Source organism: Equus quagga, chromosome 16 (genome assembly GCF_021613505.1).
Source record: "Equus quagga isolate Etosha38 chromosome 16, UCLA_HA_Equagga_1.0, whole genome shotgun sequence".
NCBI classification, from domain to species: domain Eukaryota; kingdom Metazoa; phylum Chordata; class Mammalia; order Perissodactyla; family Equidae; genus Equus; species Equus quagga.
The window spans coordinates 9979624-10000615 of NC_060282.1; the positions used below are offsets into that span (position 1 = coordinate 9979624).

The window sequence follows — 20992 nt, forward strand, 5'->3', positions numbered from 1 at the left end:
CTAGTGGTGTGTATGAGCTCCCTGATGGGGACGGATCATGATTGATTCATTTCTTTGTTTTCTCATCCCCAAGGTCAAACACAAGACCCAGAACATACTGCAGTCTCAATAACTGCCTGTTAGGTAAAGGATGGATGGACGGATGGATGGAAGGATGGATGGATGGATGGATGGATGGATGGATGGATGGATAGATGGATAGATGAATGGACGGATGAGTGGACGATAGGTTCTGGAAGTAGAGTTGAGACTAACTACACTATAAGCTTCTTGAAGATACAGGAGATGCCCTGTCTGTCTTCTGTCTCATCCATGGTACTAACTCTGAAGTGATCCCTGAGTTATGTCATTGAGTTTATCCTTATCTGTTCTCAAAGAATCTCAAGATTCCTCACCGCAGGGTGGGGAAACAAGGATGAGGTCTAAGGATACTTACGAGAAAGGCACCACAGGTTTGCCTGCTGAGGTGAAAATAGGTGCTTGAAAAGCCAGTGCTGCTGGCTGGGCAGGGACTGACTTCCATTGACAACGACCTGGCTGAGGTCCACCGGGGAGAAAAGCTCTGTCATCACATCTGAAAAAGAAGGAAGGAGTCCACTTCCTTTGCTTTATCTCCATGGTGACTCTATCTGTCTGTCTGTCTGTCTCTCTCCCCCTCCCCCTCCACACACATACTTTCAGGCCATGTGAGGCCAGAGAAGTTCTGGAGTCAATAGGACTTGTAGGGTTCTAAAAAATTTTTTGTTTTCTCATCTCCAAGGTCAAACACAAGGCCTAGAACATAGCACATCCTCAATAACTGCCTGTTGGTAAAGGATGGATGGATGGAGGGATGGATGAGAGGAAGGATGGACCCAGAAAGTCCTAAAAATTATGGAGTTGCAAAATCTTAGTCTCTTGGTTTGGAAGACACCTTGGAAGCCATCTGGTTCAATTCTTCTCCCATGGCAGGACTTTTCCCCATCATATTCCTGGCCGATGTCCCTGCAGCCCCATGACACGTCTGTGCCAACCACAGCAGCCCACTCCATCATTAAGAAGCTGTGGAGTCAAACCTGTCTCTCTGTAAATTTGAACCCCTGAGGCTCCTTCTGTCTTCTGAAGCCATGTGGGAGTCCTATCTCCCTCCCAAACATCAGCCTTCATCTGTGAAAACAGCTTTCTGCTCCACTCAGCCTCATATTTGAAAAGTCCAGCCTAACGATTCCCCAGACTTTCCTTGTGTCTTCATATACCATGATTCCTGGCTTAAGGCTCTTCCTGGGTGCCTGACTGCCCAACGATGGAAGTCCAAGCTTTCTTCTTGGTCCAGGCTCTACCTGCATTTTGAGGCTTATCTCGGTTGCCTCAAGTCACACTCCAGAAGCATGCAGATACTGGTAGCTCCAGCTCATCACTGCACGGCTTCTGCCCCAGGACTATTGCCTGTGCTTACCCTCCATTTACACCCTTCCTCCCCATCTACCTGGTCCTCCTGTGCTTCAAGGACCAGTGCTGTTCCCTCTTGTTATGATGTTCAGTGGCTCTATAAAGAGATTCTCCAGTGCCGAGACCCACATCCCATGCCCGGGGTGGGGGTATTTCTGCACCTCATGAGGGCTCTGACTTTCCAAAGGGACTTACACTGTGGTGTGAAGCAGTTCATGGAAATGAGCCTGGGCGTGTTTACAGTGTCCCTTAGCTCGGGGCTCTGGCACAGGGGCATTACAGCCCATGTACACCCAACTTTGCCTTGGTCCGGAGCACCCTCCCAGCAGCCCACCTTACACGTTCCACCAAGCAGGCTCACAAAGACTGAGCCTCTTCACCAGCAACAACCACCAACAGGGAGAGGAGCTTTACAGCATACAGCAAGGCCAGAAGGTTAGTGCTGGCCCAGACCCTGGAGACCACGATGCTGCCCCCTCCGCCGTGAGCCCCAGCCCTTTGGGTCATTGTATCTCAGTTTGCATGCCTGTCTTCCAGCTGAATGGCAGTTGGCACAAGGAAGGAGAGCACAGAACACCTCTTAAGACAGCAGAAGAAGGAAGAAAAACAATACAGCAGGCCCACAGGCACACTTAAAGTTCCTTGAATCGTACTTTGCCCTCGGAGCCTTTGCACAGGCTGTTCCCCTTACCTGGAACACCTTCTCCCAGACGTCCCCTGGAAATGTCTGGAAGATCCTTCCAGGCTCCTCTGAGAGGCCTTTCCTGACTCCTGCAGGCCACCTATTCCCACTGCACTTGACACCTGCTCCCATTACAGCCCTGACACATTGTCCTGCAGTGACTGGCATGTGGGAATTCTCACGAGTCTGTGAATGTCCCAGGGCACAGCATACGGGCTCAAAACATATGTGGTGGATGTCAGAATGGATACTGTGGTCACCCAGCTTACAGCTGGTGTACAGGTCACATGAGGAAGAATTCATTTTCTTCCTGTTCTCTCCAAATTTTGCACTCCCTTTGAAGGCAAGGAGGCCAATACGGGGCTTGCCAGACGGGAGGCTGCTCTTGCTGGTCTCCTGTGTGTGTCTCACACCCTCAGACTGATTGGAATAACCCGAAACAGAAAGGGGAAAAATCCTCGCTGTGATTCGAACCAGGGAGGCCATTCTCAGGGATGCGAGGAGCACAGGCCAGGTAAGTGAGCCCTCGGAGAAGCCACTGGGCCCCATCATGGAGAGCGGATCAAAGCGGTTTCTCCTGCCGGGGCGTCATCTTCTTCAGTCCAGGAATGTAATCGGCTGAGAAGGGGAAAACCGAGCCGAGCTTTGGCTCGTCACCCTGAATCCCTCCAAGGTCTTGGACGGGGGCCCAGCCCTGCTTCTGGTGAGGGAGGAAGGGGGGGGGGGTCCTTCCTGTGGGATCATGTGACAGTTTTGTAGCAGAGGCCCTGGCACAGTGTATAATGATGGATTTCACAGAACCTTCTCGAGTGCCGTGAAATCATTCATGTCTCCGCTGCCCCGAGCTCTACGGCTGCCCCTAAGAGGCCCTGCTAAGGTTGGGGGATGGCAAACGCAGATGCCCCAAGGCAGGAGGGGCGAGCAGGAGTGTACGGTGCCAGGTGAGGAGCGGAGCAACAGGAGAGCCACGCCCTGGTGGAAGGGACAGCTCAACTCAGTTCAGGGGATGGTCACCAGGCCAAAATTTGAAGCCAGTGTTTCTAGAGCTTTTCCTCTGTTTTTCTCTATAGAACCTAGAAATCTGAATTTTTGTATAAAAATCTCCCAATTTAAAAATATTGGCTCACTTAAAAAATTAAAAGTCTATTCTACAAATCAAACAGAACCCGTCTGCTTTGTCAGCCAGGGGCCACCAGGACTCGCCCTGGCCTTTGCTGTCTGCAGCTGGTGTTCTAGAAGAACCCAGGCTTTGGAATCAGCTGCTCATGGTTTGAGTCCTGGTGCTGCTGTCTGCTTAGTGTTGGACTGGCTTAAAGAGGGAAACTGAGGCACTTTAAGCCCTACGTTCCTCATTGGTAAAATGGGAATAACGACTCCCGTCAGCAGAGTTGTCATAAAGTTTGCGAGGTGATGTATATAAAGCACCAAAGGCAGGGCCTGGCCCCCAGGAAGCTCTAGGAGGGGCTTGCTGTCTTCTGCTCCCCTCCCTGATGAGTTATGGACTCATTCTTGCTTCAGGGGGAAAGTGATGGCTGGCAGCAGGTAACCTTGAACACCGGCCATGTGCCTGGGAGGCCCCCAAGGCCAATTTGCTAGTGTGAGCAAAGATCAGAAAGGTGAGGGGCCAGGTCCTTGCACAGAAGGGACCCAGCCAAAAGCTTGCTTATGAGAACACGGAGGAGAAGGCTCCGGAGCTGGTGCCCCGCCCCGCCCCCACCTGCTTCTAGCACTCTGCTGGTAAAATGGAAGCTTCCACTGGAAAACCTCTGAAGGTGCAGAAGCCATCACTGCCAAGAGGAGTCTGGACAGGAATACGTCCTGTGACCCGAGTTTTGATGCCCAGCTGAGATCTGCCATCGGACAGGCAATACAAGAAGCGAGAAGGAATGAGAACAAAGCCTATGGAAGGTGTGCTGTGAGCCAGGCTCTGTGCCAGGATCACAAACACCAACACCGCCATTATCACATCATAACAGCTACTAACCTTTGAGCCTTTGCTCTGTGCCACCGCAGGTTACAGAGTTGCCTCCTCTAATCCCACAGTCGCCCTGTCTCACGGATACTGCTGCTACTCTCATTTATTGAAGGAGAAACTGAGGCTCAGAGATGGTGTCTCGGGGTTGCACAGGCAGACAGAGGCACAGCTGGGATTCCGACCCTGCTCTCCTGACCTGAGAACCTGCACTCTTAAGCCAGGACACAGCCCCCGAGTCCCACAGCCGCTCTGTGGATGCAGAGTGAACTCACCTTGCCAAACGACTATTGGGGGATGAGCCCCATTTTGGGTGGTTTATGTACATTATCTCATTTGATCTGCACGAGAGCCCTGGAAAGGGGAAGAAACTACTATTTTGTGGGCATCTAAGTACCAGGCAGTATGCCAGGTGTTTACCCGGCATGTGATCTAATGGGATAAGAGGAAAGCAAGGTACGTTCCACACATGAGGGATCGAGGCTCTTCGCAGATAAGCAAAGCACCCAGGGCCATGCAGCTAGGAGTAAGTGCCAAAAAGAGGCTCAAGCTCTAGTCGGTCTGCTTTGCAATGTGATGCTTCTCCCACCATGCCACACTGTCTCCCTGCGCCGGGAGACTGACCTGCCTCCTCTCTCCCTCCTTCTCTCTTCTCCTCTCCTCTGCTCTCCTCTTCTCTTCTCTTTCTCTTCCTCCTCTTCTTCCTCCTCCTTCTTTCTCTCTCTCTCTCGTTCTCTCTGAGTCTTAGCTGCACCCAAGTAATAGCAATCATAGACTCCGGGGATAGAGAAGTCTTGCATGGCACATACATTCTGCCCCTAAGCATGTATGGATTTATTCCTTCCACTTAAAATGACTCTCTCTAAAGACTCCTACAGACATCTCCTTCATTAAACAATTCAGAATATTAACATTTTGCTCACACTCTTGAGGGTTTACATAAGTGAAGCCACTGACCACTGTCGGATGAAACTTGCTCTTTAATAATTTTTTTGCTTGTTTTACTATTATGGCTGTTTTCTTTTCCACCAGCCGTGGTGACTTTGCAATGATTCGGTCTTTCTGTGCCAACTGCCCCCCTGAGGAGCTGTCCATATTCATGAAATGGCTACCTGGGTTAGAAGCTCAGAGGGGAGTCTGCGGCTGCATGACCATGTTAATGGGTCCATTCCTTGATTAGATCCTTGGCATCACCATCTTGTCTTCACAGCCAGACGCTCAAGTACATAAAAAGGTTTGGGGGTTGTTACCTGTTTCTGTTGGAGATGCTGGCCTTGGTTCCCTGTCCCCACTACATCCCATAGACTCAGACCGAGACCCCATGTCGGAATCTAGGAGGAAAAAAAAGGATTGTCATTCTAATGTTGGGGAGGTATGCCTCCGGTCAACCCCAGAGGAATGGTAATGGCAATTTGGGAAGTCCTCACAGTCCACAGCCAGGTACCAGGGACAAGAACTGGCACAAATTCAGTGGCTGGTGGTAAGGAATGGAACCAGAATTCATACCCACTCACTCTAAGTCCACACTGTATGCTCTTTCCCACTGTTTCACTTTACAAGCTGGAAATAGGTCACCAGTCCTATCTGGGGACTGGAGACGAGTGAGGGGGAATCATGGGAAGGGGAGGGAAGTGGTACAGAGGCCGGGCATCTTTCCTCATGCCTCTCACCTGGGACCTGTGGCCATGACACGCCATGGTCACTGCTCGTCTGCTCCCTCCTGAGGCTGGGTGCCCTTACAGGTCCAGGCTGTGCCTCACTCATTTCTCTCACCCCATACCACTCAGACTCATCCCAAATGCCTTTCACCAGCCCCGGCTCTGAGTAGTGCTTAATCAATACGCAGCATACTCAAAGGAGGACAAACAAAACCGAAAAGAGATGCCAAATGTGCATTTCCTCTGAACCCCCACCCTGTTCCATGCACCCACAGTAGATTTTCTCTAAGCAGGAGTCCATGGCACCACCCCCTTCATCCTGTCCCCTCACCCTGACCTCAGAGAGAGAGGCCCCTGTGGCCGAGTCCCCTTAGAGAAATGCCTCCCATAGTTTGCAGCAGCGTCCAAGCTGCCAGCCTAGTAACAAGGGCAGCTTGTGGTCAGCGAACTTGATCTCACAGCAGCCAGTGCTTCCTTCCTCCCTCCTTTCTTGGGTCTCTACACTTTCCATTTTTCTTTTAGACTCTGGTATCTTATCTGATGAGACCTGAGGCCCTTCTCCTCCACACAGAGCGCTCACTTGCAAAGTAAATCTCTACACCTTCCTCTCTGGGGAGCAGAGTGCCCTGTGAGCGAGAGGTGGGGCTGGATAGTCTCAGATGACCCGTGTCCTGCTGCCTCCTCCCCTACAGAGCTTACCTTTCCAGAGATACACCTGCTGGAAACTGGTAAAGATGCCCTGAGGTCCTTCCAGGGGGGTCAGACCTGCAAAAGAAGGTGTTTATTTTCATGAGCTTGAGTGTCCTTACTCTTACTGGGGACCCACCATGACCACAACTGCCTCCCCTCCCCCACACCGGCCCCTCCTGGGCCTGAGAACTCTATCTCCTACACAAGGTGTGCCCCCAAAAAGAGAGCCTTCTTGGAGCTCTCTTCCAGATCCCTGGTACAAAACCAGAGCTGGTCAGACCTCAGATATCTTGTCCAGGGCACCAAAGGGACTGTTGTGGTGAGGGGTCATGAACCTGTGACACAGAGAATCACTTAAGGAACTGGAGATTGGCCTAAAGAGAATGAAGCTCATAGGAGGCTCAAGAGCTGTGTTCATTTTCCATGTCACGTAAGTCCCCTGAGACTCTTGCCTTATTGGCCAATGGGGATGGTAATTGTGAGGACGGGAATAATGTACAGAAACCCTCTTCCGCAATCCTCAGCATTTGATATGCACCCTATTATTGGTAGCTGCCATTATTTAATTTCTTACTAATATTAAATTTTCTTTTCTGCCAAACTACACTCCCCTGGATGTCACACTGGATGAGGCTGGATTTGCCACACCATTTCTTGACGGTCCGGGTTGCCTCTCTTTCCTTTGTTCATTCACCCCTACGATTCTGCCAATTCCCTCTGTGATCTGAAAGGCTGAGAAAAGAGCTCAGAAAGCACAGAGTCTGGAGGCAAACAACCCCACACACCGCAGGAGACAGCTGCTCACAACTCGAGACATCAAGAAATGATCGCATTCTGTTGTAATTATTAAGAGCCATGTATTACGATAGCCAATTTTTATTAAGGGCCATTGCCCATCACTATAATGAGCACCTTCCAGACACTGTTTAATTTTAACCTCATGGGTAGGCATTTTTGTCCCCAATTTCCAGATGAAGACCAAAATCCAAAGAGGTTAATGCCAGAATTCAAACCCTACCTGTTTGGCTCCATAACCCATGCTCTTAATGACCACACTAAGGAGAGGATAATGTATTTTAGAATTCTGTCCATCCAAAATGGCAAACATTTGTAAAGGTTCTTGTGTTTAAAGAGGTTCAGTTAAACACTGAACTATCTGGAAAACTCAGCTACTAAAAGGATGAGTCCTCCCAAGGATGACCATGGTCTTTGTCTGGGGTGAGCCAAAAATACTGAGTGCCACTTCCATTTGGCTTTGCTCCTGCAATGGGAATAAAGAATGATGCTAGAAGTTCTCAGGCTGCCTGACCTTGGGATAACACATTTCCTCAAAGGACCCACTCACAATTCTCTCATAGCCGTCTTCAGAGGCTGGGAGGCATTTACAAAAGTTGGGGGAAGTGAAAACCTCTGATATCTGGGAGACCCACACTTCGATCTCTGAAACCTTGGGACTTATTCTACCCGCTACAGAGGAGAGCGTGTCATATACTCCTGGGGCACCAACACAGAGCAGGACCGTCTGCTCCGTCTTTTCTGGTTCACAATCTCCTTGGGGTAGCATTTGCTTATTAGGAAGGCCAGGCTAGGAGAATTTGGACTTTGTCACAAGAGAAAATAGAGAATTTATTTTTAAATATTTTTTTTTTAAAACATTTGAGAATTCTTTTTTTTTTTTTAAGATTTTATTTTTTTCCTTTTTCTCCCCAAAGCCCCCCAGGACATAGTTGTATATTCTTCGTTGTGGGTCCTTCTAGTTGTGGCATGTGGGACGCTGCCTCAGGGTGGTTTGATGAGCAGTGCCACGCCCGCGCCCAGGATTCGAACCAACGAAACACTGGGCCGCCTGCAGCGGAGCGCGCAAACCCAACCGCTCGGCCACGGGGCCAGCCCCTATTTTTAAAATATTTTATACGCAAATCTATTTGGTATACTGACTCTTTCAAATTTTATATATATATAAAAAATACTATTTATTATATATGATTATAATTATACATATTTATTATATATAAAATATTTATATTATCTATAAAATAGATAATATAAAATTATACATATTTATTATATATAAAATATTTATATTTATTATATACAAATATACATTATATATAATTATATATATTCATTTATACATAAAATACTATTTGTTATATATGATTATAATTATATACTTATATATAATTATATATAGTATATATATTATATATAATTATAATACATACTATATATAATGCACATTATTATATATATAAAATATGTAGATATTTTTGAGTACTATATATGTAAAGTAAATGAAATTTTCCAAATAGTTTAGGCCATGCATTGTGATTTTTATCTAGCCTGTAAAGGTTGGAGAAACAACATCTGACCTCCAGGGTGCTTTGTTGCTCTCAAATGGAAGACTAAAACCAACACCCACTTTAAGACATAGGTTACCATGGGATAACGTTGAGCATTTAGATTCCGGACGCTCAATAAATATTAGTTCTCATTCCCAGACTTGGCCCTTCCCAAGAGCCATAATCCTTTAGGATTATTATAATCCTTTAGGGAATTCCAAGAGAAGGCTCTTCGACAACCAGCAGTCCCCATTTCTGACTTGGGGAGTTGGGGAGCCTTCATGTTCTCCGGAACATCTTGTTTATGCCTGGGACATGTGACCTGCTTTGCACAGAGTGGAAAGGAAAATCACATGTCCCCTCCGTCGCCTGGAGAACAGCCAGTGCGCCACACAGGTGCACACAGGTCTTACACTGTATTTTCGGCCCAGAACGCACTGAACTGTGATAGGAACAGGATATTTTTATACACTTTTTGTCCATCTCAAGACAATGCAGTCCTATGTCTTCTAGCCTGGGAAATAAGATGGGTCTTAACCTCAACCTCGTTTTTGCTCCTTTCAACACAATTCACTCCAATGGAATTCAGTTAAACTCAGCACATGAATCTTGAGCTCCTTGGCAGATCTAGAAGGTCACCCGGCCAGCATCTACAGATTGTTGCATCCTGGGGAACATCTTTATTAATCACCACTGGGAAATTATAACCCCTTGGTGGTTTTCATTATTAAAATGATTGTCAAGTCTCCATAGAAAGACATAGAGAACCCTGAGGTAGAAGAAACGCTATGGCCCTTTTCCTGTTATCTTCATCATCTCCCATCACTATCTCTACGCCCAAACTCACCTCCTCCTACACTCTCTAAATCACTCGATGCTACACCTTCTTCCTGATCACCTTCTCAGAGTCATCTTTGTCTCCTCCCCCTTCGTCAGTCTCCACATCCAACCAGGCCATTTCCTAAACGGTCCTTAAATCCTCCCCTCCTCTGATCCCTCTCTCTCAGCTCAGGCCTCATCACACCTTCTAACATCTAAGAACCGGTTCTTGACAATCTCAACCGCCTCACACTCAGCTCTGTCTCCAAGACACCCATCTTCCCAGTCACGTCTAACGCTTGCTTTCAGGCCTCTGCATCATTGCACATACTTTTTCTCTCTGCCTAGAACTCTCGTCCCCTTTCACTTGGTTAACCTCTACTCTTTAAGAATCACGGTCTGCATCGCCTCCTTCTAGAAGGCTTCCTTGAACACGCTGGCTGGATTTGCATGGTGCTAAACAAACACCTCCATCTTTAATTTCACACTTGACAGCAATTGTCCAGCTCCTTGAATATAACAGAGCTTCTGAAGTTGGGATCTGGGCCTTATTCCTCCTTGTATCACCCACACCTAGCATAGTCCCTGCTCAGCAGTGGTGTTCAGCACATAAATGAATGCAAGGAGGAATGAAGGAGGGAAACAAAGCAATCAGGGATTCTCAGAGCCCACCGAGCAAACACAGAGCATCAGATTCCCGAACACACGAAGGCTGGCCACCAAATTAATTTCCCTAATGTAGACTTCTGACCCTGCACTCCAGTCCCCAAAACTTGCCCCATTCAACACTGTTGATTGTGAGAAGCACACAGAACCAAAGCAAACGTTACTCCTTCTCTTCTCTGCTAAACAATACTTTAAGGTAGACGGTTTTGACTGTCCAGACATCTGGCCCCCTCCTTCCACAATAATGGAGTTAGAACATCCCTGTTTCCACACAGGCGCCCAGACCCTGACTCCTCGCCGCTCTCCCTGGAACCCAGCCTGCGGGAACACACTCGCATTTAGAACGTGGGGAGTTGGCGTGGAGCCTGATTCTTCAGGGTTAAGGGTTGTTGTGTGGTCTTAATTTACACCAGAACACTTCCGCAGAGATCATGTGCTGGATCTGGGGTGGGTAGTTTTAATCTACAACCCCGGAGAGGGCAGGATTCGGAACTGGAAATTCTAGGTTTCAGACCCTACCTTTATTGGCTGTCTTCTCTTCTCTGTATCACTTCTCCCATGTCTCTACTCACCTTCCTTGCCCTTCCTAAGTAAAATACACTCCAGAATCCTCACCTCGAGCTCTGCTAAGCACATGACAACACACAGTCAGTGACAGCTATTGTAAAGAAGTAATAGGGTCATTTTTAAATGGTCCATCCTATTTGTAGGTGCTCAGCAAACATCTACTCCACAGGCCTTTGGTGACAATGAATATCATAGACACCTTGTAAGTTTCTCCACCTAGCTCTCAGCACCCCAAGACAATGACAATCACTGACACAAGATAGACTCCTGTAAGGGGAATGTCAGCATCACAGTGAGCCTCACTATGGCTCAACGACGTGAAGCCTCGGGACTCAGGATGACTCCAGGAGGATTTCTGCCAACGCCTGTTTTTCCTATCAAATTTTAAGTCCCTATGGGGATTAAGGGACTTCTAATCTGCCTATCTTTCATTTATTTGCACTTCAAGACATTGTCAGAAATGAACCATATGAGTTCCCAGAGTTTTCTAATCCTTTTTTCTCAGAAATGGGAAGATCAATCCAGCCAGCACCAAACAGTTGAAAACATCCGGAGATGTCGGTTAGAAATCTGGGAAATGCGCACCCTGGGTGGGCTCCTCTCTTGAGCACACATGTCAACCCAGGCACAAATGTTACACAGCAATCAGATGACAGACAAAGAAGCCAGGACAAGCGCTGTGCCTGCCTATGGGATGGAATGGCCTCCGAGTGATTTGTGAAGCTGTTTGTTGACGCTGCTATTGGAAGTCAGCCCTAAACACCTGTGGAGCAGATGACCTGGAAGGTGCTTAACAAATGAGGAGAGACGCGCCAAAGGGCATTCTGTGTTCCCACAACCCCTCATCTGTCCACTAAGATGGGCAAACCGGGGGCTCGCTCTACTTTAATAATTTTCCTATCTGTCTCCCCAACTAGCCTGTGAGCTCCTCACAGCAGAAACCACCGCACCCATCTCTGGTCCAGCAGCTGGCCTGGGATCTCACACCGAGCAGGTTCTTGGGATGATGGTGGATGTGACCCCTTCTCTGTGGCCGCTCACACACCTCCCGGCTCACCTCCACAACTCACACCTGACCCTTCAGCTTTCCTGCACCTCTGTCCCCTTCTCCCCACAGCCTTGGAGTAGAAGGTGCTAGTAGCTGACATTAATTATCCAGTTAATTATCCAGCAGGCCCCAGAGAGATGTCCAATGAGCAAAATTCTCAACTGCCAGACTCCTTAATCTGCTGGTACAATGTAAGGATGACTCTGAAGCCCCTTCTGCTTCCAGTAAACTCTATGTGGGACCATCATAGCAGCAAGCAGCTCCAAGGGGTGCAGAGGGGACCTTCCACTGATGCTCTGCTCTCCAAAGCAATTGCTTTGGGCAATGAATGCAAAGAGAGTTTCTTTAAGTGCGACCCATCATCGCTCTGAACTTCACTATCACGCGTAAAACTCGGATATGATCCACTTGCCTCACGGGCGTGCCAAAAGGATCAGGAAAGCTGTAGGGTGTGAAAACACTTTGCAAAATACAATACGGATATTGATGTGCTTGCTGTTTGAATTTAGTGTATTCCTTCAGGTTGTAATTTCCTGCAACTGGCAATCAATTCACTTACACTTCGTGAGTAAATGCTAATTCTCCATTAACCGGGCCATCTGCTGAACCAGACCCTCACAGTGAGTACCAGTGAGCTGATCAATGAAAGCAGGATGTCCGGACCAGAAGTCTTACAGGGTGCCTCTGTTGGATGCAAAATTGGGGGATGAGAAACTCGGGGTTCAGAAAACAACAGCTTAAACTCCAGCCTACAGGGCATGTCAGCACTTTATTCTGTAATATGTAAAAAAGTACGCTCCTATTTTGCAGATGGAGACCTGAGGCTAAGGGTTGTTAACTGCTTTGAGCAAGGTCACAGAGCTGGGCGGGGGAAGCAGGATTCAGCTCCAGGGTTTGCAATGCAAGCCTTGCTCCATAATCTCTTGTATCTACCGAGTGCCCACCTCGCTGCAGGCAGTGTTCCTAGAGCTTCACACACATCCCGCCTTCACTCCTCCCACCATCCCTGAGAGTCTTCATTATCCTCACCGTGCAATCGGGAAGACCAAGGCCCAGAAAGCTCTTGCAATGAATAACCATTCACACTGGGGTTGGAATCCTGGGGTCTGATTCCAGAGTCTGTATTTCAATAACCATCTAACCAATTGCTGAATGGGAAGGAAGAGGCTGGCCTTCAACCAACTTTGGGAGGGACAGAGTTCGTCTTTATATCCCCAGCCCCTTCCTGTGCACTTTCAATCTGCTCTAAGGTCTCCCTGTCAGTTGTTCAGATCCCTGGAACACTCACTCCTCTTTTCCTCCATCAAAATCTGTGGTTAGGAAAGGGTATCTATCAGCTATTCACACTTTAGTAAGAATAAAATCATTATGTTTCTTTTCCCAGGGGTTAGTCGTACTTAAAGACAAACCTCTTATTACAGAAAGGAAGGACTGGTGTCCTCTTGTTCCCATTTGGAGGTGGCCTCCAGATCAGTCTATGTATAAGGCAACCTCCAATTCAGGACATCATCAGCTGCCTGAAATCCCCGTCAAAGGGCATCCCTCTTTAAGCTTTGTCTGCACCCCAAAATACACATGTACACACAGGGCACTTTAAAAAACCAAAAACTTCAAAAGTCATTCGGGAATCACTCCTTCTGAGGGAGGCCAGACAAGGGCACATTCTTCGTTTCTTGGGCATACGCCATGCACATGCTCTGTGTTAGGCAATTCACTCTGGATTTATTGCCCATGAATATATCATACATCTTTCTCCAAATGCTCATTTTCACCCTGGGCTACCTCTCATATTAATAGATACCATATGTTTTCTATCCACCATACAAATAAGCTATTTGATTTTATTTATTCCAAAAGAAACTAAGCCTCCTGGAATCCCACCAAATTCTGCAATATTTTTTCCAGGCTTTGGTATGTACACGCTCTGCAGATAGCGTGTTTGTTCTCTGTGCCAGGTTTATGCTCGATGGTGTGAATCCAGCAATTACTAAGGCACAGAGCAGTTCTTAAAATATAACAGAAAACAACAACAGATTTTAAAAATGATAATAATAATATCATCTAACATCAACGCTGTGCATCAGATACTCTCCTAAGCTCTTCTCCTGTGTCACCTGTAAGTGCCAATGTAGGGAAGTGAAGTAGAACATCACTTTGGAGCCAGATCGCCTAGTTTCAGGTCCCAGCTCTCTGCCTACAAGCTCTGGGACCTTGGGAAGCTCCCCTCCTTCTGTGTGCCTCAGTTTCTTCAGCTGTAAAATGGGGATAATGATGATAACAGTGCTTCCCTCGAAACGCTGTGTTGTGGTGCAATGAGGGGGTGGGGCAGGAGATGACTTCTAGATCTGATGCTTGTAAGTTTGTGAAAAAGAGAGGTCAGAAGAGGGGCTGGCCCCGTGGCCAAGTGGTTAAGTTCGCGCACTCCGTATCAGGCGGCCCAGTGTTTTGTTAGTTCGAATCCTGGGCGCGGACATGGCACTGCTCATCAGACCACGCTGAGGCAGCGTCCCACATGCCACAACTAGAAGAACCCACAAGGAAGAATACACAACTATGTACCAGGGGACTTTGGGAGAAAAAGGAAAAAATAAAATCTTTAAAAAAAAAAAAAAAGAGAGGTCAGAAGAGCTTCCAGAAGAAAGAAAGGGAAGAAGGAAACTCAATGGTTATTTCTGTTCATGGAACCCAAGTGGTGGGGCCCACAGTCCCTTGGACCCCCTGTCATTAGAATGGGCAGTGCCATTGTGACCACCTGGAATTTCTAACTCACAGAGCTGGGAACAGACCCTGGGGACATTGATTTGGGGAACGGATCGCATTTTGAGCCCCAGCTCTTCACCCTCCTTGTAGTCACACATTTTGCACAAGGGTCTGCATTTCCTGCCACTAAAGGGCAGGCTATACCTCCCCCAACCCCAACTTTCAGCCGGGCCACGTGGTCTGCCTCGGCCAGTACAATAAGGCAGAGTGACAGTGTCAGGGCCAAGCCTCGACGTTTAGAGGCCTGGCTTATCCTTCCTTGTTCTCTCCCGCTTCTGCCGTCTGCATAAGAAGAATGTGCCCATCCAGGGCAGGGATGAGAAACACGTGGAGCGGGCCGAGCCCACCCCAGCCAAGTCCAGATGAGATGGGCCGACCCCCTGATGGGCAAGCTCAGCGCAGCCGCCCTGCCGAGCCGGCCCACCTCCAGCCAACCTGCAGCCTGAGAGCCAGGCCGACGCCTTCCGTGGAATGCTGCTCCGACGCTCTGGCTGTTTTTTATGCAGCATTTTTGGTACAGTTTCTTTTCAGAAGTATAAATTTTTCAGGGTTTGGAGAGGGCTCCTAAGCGAGCGGCCGAAGACCTTGCCGGTTAGGAAAATTAATTCTGAAGGAACGTGGGCAGAAGGAGGACACTTACTCTTGAACTCCTGACCTCCCAGACGCAGCGTCACCTGGCGGCTCCCGTGGTCATAGGTCACACCAGGACAGGTGGCGCTGGTCTGTGCTTCAGAGGGGTCCCTCCAGTCTTTGACATTGCAAAGCAGGACATCAGGGGAGCTCAGGAGCCCGCAGATGATGGGACCTGCGGAGCCACGAGAGGGAGGAGAAGTTGAGGTGATGGGGAGCACACGGGGCCCTTTTAGAGACTCACCTCTGTGCCTGTGAGGCTTGTAGGATGGGGAAAGGTGACAGAGACACTGGCAGGAGCCTGGTTATAAATTAGGCTATTTTTCTCTGATCATCCTGCAATTGTCATACTGGCAAATTCCCAAGGGGAGGGCCACCAGTATGCCCCTGACCCTTTCCTCCTCCATTCAAGTCCCTCTTCATGGGTCAGCAGCAATGACGACACCTCTGCTTCATGGGGTCAGCAGCAATTATCCTCCAATACCTCTGGGGATCTTGCTGCCAGAATCCTGTCTCCATTTTCTACCCCCACCCAACACCCAAGAGAATGATTTTCTGTGTGTGTGTGAGGAAGGATGGCCCTGAGCTAACATTTGTTGCCAACCTTCCTCTTTTTGCTTGAGGAAAATTGTCACTGAGCTAACATCTGTGTGAATCTGCCTCTATTTTGTATGCGGGATGCCACTACAGCCTGGCTTGATGAGCGGTGTGTAGGTTCTGCACCCAGGATCTGAACCAGCAAACCCCAGGTCACCGAAATGGAGTGTGTGAACTTAACCACTATGCCACTGGGTTGGCCCCCAGAATGATCTTTTTGAGACTTCGAGGGAATAAACAGCAGCTTCTCTCTCTCTCTCATGCATGCACGTGCGCACACACATACACTCAAAGGAGCTCAATCCTGAAAGGACTCAAAGGAGTATTTAGATTCAAAGCAAGGAACTACTAAAAATCAAGAGCTGCACCCCAATGGCACAAGTGACCCTGTTAGGAAGTGAGCTCCTTGTCTCTGGACGTATCCAAGCAGAGGCTGTGCACCCACATCCCTCGGATGGGTAGAGAGAAATCTACGACTAGGGAAGGGATTGGACTATTTTGTTCTGAATATATCTTCTAACTCTGAATTTCAGAAAGCTGCCCCAAAGTTCTGACTCCGTTTAGACCCCCAAGCTAACCGAATTTGACAGTGATGTTCGTTAGATAAACATAAGGAACTCAACTGTTCTGGATGTCTGCGATGCGCAGTCACCACAGCGAGCGCTTTAGGTATAGTAATCCCCTTAATTCTCATGGACACTATTATCTCCATCTTACTGATCAGGAAACTGAGTCTCACATCAGTTAAGTACACTGCTCAAATATACTGAGATCTAGAAACTGAAGAATTTATTTATCATTTGGATTCATAACCCTGTTAGGGAGTATAGTGGTTCAGATTCTCCTGGGGAAAAAAAAACGGAAATTTACCCCACCCCCCCCACAACTCTCATTTCCTCCTTTATCCTATTTATGTCCAAATCCAGATAAGCTTCAAACTCTCCTTTCACCAAAATTTCCCCAAAGGCGATGATTCAGGGATGTCTGACTTACGAATTTGACATTTTGTCCTTCTCCCTTCCGCTGGCCACTTTTAACCTGCAGTAGTTAAAAAATCAGCAGCAGCAGCATCTCTGTGCAAAAATGTCACCTTGGAGGTCCTCTAATGTGGTGGTTCCCAGACCAGGGCGCTTAGACTGATTATATCAAAAACAGGGGGAGAGTTTTGAAAATGCTTGTTCCTAGGCACCAACCACAGAGTTTCTGACTTGACAAGTCATGTGTGTGTGAGGGGTGGGGGTTGGCATGTGGGAATTAGTATTTGTAAATAGCACCAGAGATGACTCTAGTGCACAGCCAGATTCCAGAATCCCTGAGCTGGTTAGACCACCTCATTTTACAGATGAGGAAACTGAGGCACAGAAAGGGAGAACGGTGGTGCTGGTTGCTGAGAAGTAAAGGAACAGCCAGCAGGCAGCCCCCCTGCAAGGCCCAGACGAGGCGTGCAGCCCAGGTGGCAGGGGTGCAGGCAGAGCCGCTGAGAGCCCGGGGGAGTCTAGGCTCTGTGATCTACCCACCTCACAAGCCAAAAAACAGACTCAGGGAGTTAAACAAAGGCTGCTGTACTTTGCCTTCTGCTCTCAGACTCTGGCAGAGAAACCCCTGCCGCTTTCTTCTTGAACCGGCGCTCAAGTGTCAATGGGAACTCTGTGTGTCTGAGCGGTGGGCCCAGCTAGAACGTGGAGGTGACTTTGCTGATCGCGTCCTGCTGGCTTCAATTACACTCCCGCAAACCTCGGGGCCCGCAAGTCCCTCTGAACCCCGCTTCCAAGTAGCCTCAACCAAAATGTACAGAAATGTCCAGAAGCCTCATGTGTTTACATCAATAATTATCAGTGGAGACAAAGCCATTTAGGAATTAGAAGTTGGAGGAGACTGAAGTGTGGCTGGGAAGGGAGCAGCGAGTGGAGAGAGGGAAGGAGGGGGAATCTAGGAGAAAGTTAAGTGACTTTCCAGACGGAGGTAGAAGGATGCAGCGGGATTCTGTTCCTGGTCATCAGCAGATCCAGCCAAAGCTTTAGAAATCAAAACCCCAAATGTGCCCATCAGACGAGACTGGGAAAAACATCTGCCTGGTGTTCTGCGTGTGCCTCGAAGGGAGCCTAACTTGCAGCCTCGCAAGGTGGCTGTTCTGCTCAACATAATTCACAGATCACAGGTGACACTTGGAGGGGAAAGCGAGCAAGCTGCTAGCCAGAAATGTCGTGGAAAAAAGGGTTTTCTGGGCTTATTGCTCCACGGAACAGAATCATTATTTTATATATGATCCTAAGGAAAATGAAATCAACTTTTCCAACTTGCAAAATCATCTGGTCTGGTGAGGAACTGAGTGTCAGGGGAAATTGTGGGGTCCTCAGAAAAGACATTTGGTTTAAAGGAGGTGAAGGCATCCTGGATTTGAATTGCAGTGTTTCTAAATATAGGCATACACAGCATACATAGACATATATACATGTGTGTAGATATGTACATGTGTGCGTGCGTATGTGCGTATATGTGTGAGTATAATTATCTGTCCCTCTCTGTATAACATTTTTGCTTGTCTAAATACTAACGTGAATGCCCATCATATAATTATAGAGCATTAAACCCAGAAGGAATTTTAGGACTCAACATGCTCCAGTCCAGGCTCCTGCCCTATTACTCCAGCAAATATTCCCATTTCGGCCACCGCTGCCCACTGTGAGCTGACCTCAGCATTTTTCAGTGGTCGCCTTTTTTGCACGCTCAGCAGCATCCCAAACTGTCGACAGACAGCCTCCTGGCCTTCCACCTTCTCCGCCTTGGTTTCCAGGAAGTGCCTGTCTTCTCGGTCTCCTCCTGCCCGTCTGGCCTCCTGTGTTCTGTCTTCTCTGCAGATCCTCTACCCTTTAGGTAGGTGTCCTTTAGGGACCGGCCCCAGCCCCTCTATCTTCTCACCCTGGACCTTCTTCCTAGGAAATCCCACCCACACCCACACCTCTGACACCACCTCAAGGCCGGTCATTCACACATTTCCATCTCCCGCCAAGACTCCGCCTCTGAGCTCTGGATCTTTGTATCCAAAGGCTTAGTCCACATCTGGTGAATGTCTTGAAGGCACTTCAAACTTAGCATCCCAGAAGGACTCAGGACCTGCCCAAATCTCCCTGCCCATCACCAAATCCGCATCTGGTACCTTCCATTATTCACCACACAAGCAAACTATCCAACCCAGTGAACAAGGTAGAGAGTCAAGAATGATCAGACACCTCCCCCTTCCTCAACACCCAGTTTCCAAAGTCCAGTGGATCTTGCCTCCTAAAGGTATCTTGAATCTGCCCGCTTCCCTCCAGCTCCACTGCTGTCAACCCAGCCCCAGCCCCCTCTTCCCTGGACTACTGGGGTGGTTCCTAACTGGACTCTCTACATCTACTCTAACTCCCTATCCATGACCTTCTGCACACTCAGGCCAAGGTGCTCACTTCAAAATTCAAATCTGATCATGACACTCCTTTGCTCAAAACCTTCAATACCTTCTTGCTGCTTTTGGAAACAACCTTTAGTTCACCCTACAATGTTCTCCATGATCTAGCCCTTGCCTGTCCCTCCTGCCCCTTCCCAAACCAGGGCCCACCTTCCCAGCCTGCTTTCCCTACTCCAGTGACCACAGCTTCCTCTCCTCTCCCCTTCTGTATCATGCTGAGGCCTTCTGTACAAAGCCCTCCTACCACAGGGCCTTTGCATATGCCATTCTCTCTGTCTAGAATTATCTTCTCTCTTTTCTTCATGTAGTTAAGAACTGCACATTGCTCAAGATTTAGGGAAGTCTTAATTTATCTCCCTGAATAGGAAAAACCATTTATTATATGTTTTCAAAGTAATATTTACCTCTTCTTCAGAGCTTAGCAATTAACAATTATCCTTTTCTCTCTATGTATCTGATAGAAGGAGGTGGAGGCGGGGAATAAGGGATAAGCTCTTTGTACTGGGAATTAGGACACCTAAGTTGCAGTGCACCTTGCTGCCCACTGGAATTCGGGCATCAGGCAGGCCCCTTCCTCTCTTTGGAATCAGTTAATTTCACCAACATCACTCTGCACCTGCAGCGTGCATGGCTCTCCCAGGGGCTGGGGACAAGTGGCTAGTCCATAGCACCGGAAGTTTTAGTCAACCAGGGAGACAGACACGTGAACTCAGATGCAAAGAGAAGGGAGGAACTAATATTTCCGGAGAAAGGAAGCATGAGTGGGACCTAGAGTTACACAGCTTGGAGGGTGGGGGATCTCGACTCGGGGGTGGAGGTGGGAGGATGATGAGACAGCAATTAAGAGACTGACGCAATTACCAAGAAACAATAATATAGGCCTAAATACAGACAGCGGAGGTGAGGATGGAATAAACTCAATCCCCAAAATAATGAGGAGGCAGCAACAAGAAGTCAGAGCGATGAACTAGAGAAGGGGAAGGAAGGTTGTAGGGCAATCCAGCACGATTCCCAGGCTTATGGCTGGAGTGACCTTCCCCGAGATGGGATTCATAAGAGAAGCAGCTCGTTTTGGGTGAAAACTATCCATTCATTTAGAGCCCTGTTGACTTTGAGATGCCCGCGGGCCACCCAGAGGCAACATCCAGACAGCAGATGAGGGTGTGGATCTGGACCTCTGCTGAGAGGTCTCACCAGAGTGGAGAACCAGCTGGGGAGACAGCAAACCTGTACAGTTAACCTCTAAGGAATGAGCTCAGGACGCTGATGGAAGGAGCAGCCTGGGTAAGAGAAGGGGTCTTGGAAGTCGGGAGAGGGGCGCTGAAAGAACTGGGCAGCAGTCAATAGGGTCGACAACCAGAGACACTCAGGCCAAGGAGGACAGGATGGGGCTCCTGGTGACTAGAGGGCAGGTAGCAGCATTTTGGGGAGAGAAGGAGCTTCAGATTGCAGGGTCTGGCTGTGGTGGCAAAGGGGAGAAATGGAACAGGAGCGAGAGGGAAGCCACGAGATCAACAGCCCCACCGTGTTATGCTCCTTAACATAACACACAGACAGTAGAGACGGGGAGACAGTGAGGGGCACCGGCTGATGGCACACAGGGTGAGACCAGGAACGAGGGAGGACTCAGGCCCCTGAGGAGGCGGAAGTGATGCGCTTTGCCCTCCAGAGGCAGGTTAGCCCTCGGC

General features: G+C 48.4%; 1 protein-coding gene across 1 annotated transcript in view; it reads right to left on the bottom strand.

Annotated features, from left to right (window-relative positions):
* TG (thyroglobulin) overlaps window positions 1–20992 on the bottom strand; it is a 246460-nt gene that overhangs the window by 156449 nt on the left and 69019 nt on the right. The window contains exons 27-30 of the mRNA XM_046642282.1: window positions 15273–15437; window positions 6440–6505; window positions 5333–5413; window positions 437–574 (exon numbers count right to left, since the gene is read on the bottom strand). Coding sequence (XP_046498238.1) covers window positions 437–574; window positions 5333–5413; window positions 6440–6505; window positions 15273–15437 — 450 coding nt within the window. The remainder of the gene's footprint in view (window positions 1–436; window positions 575–5332; window positions 5414–6439; window positions 6506–15272; window positions 15438–20992) is intronic.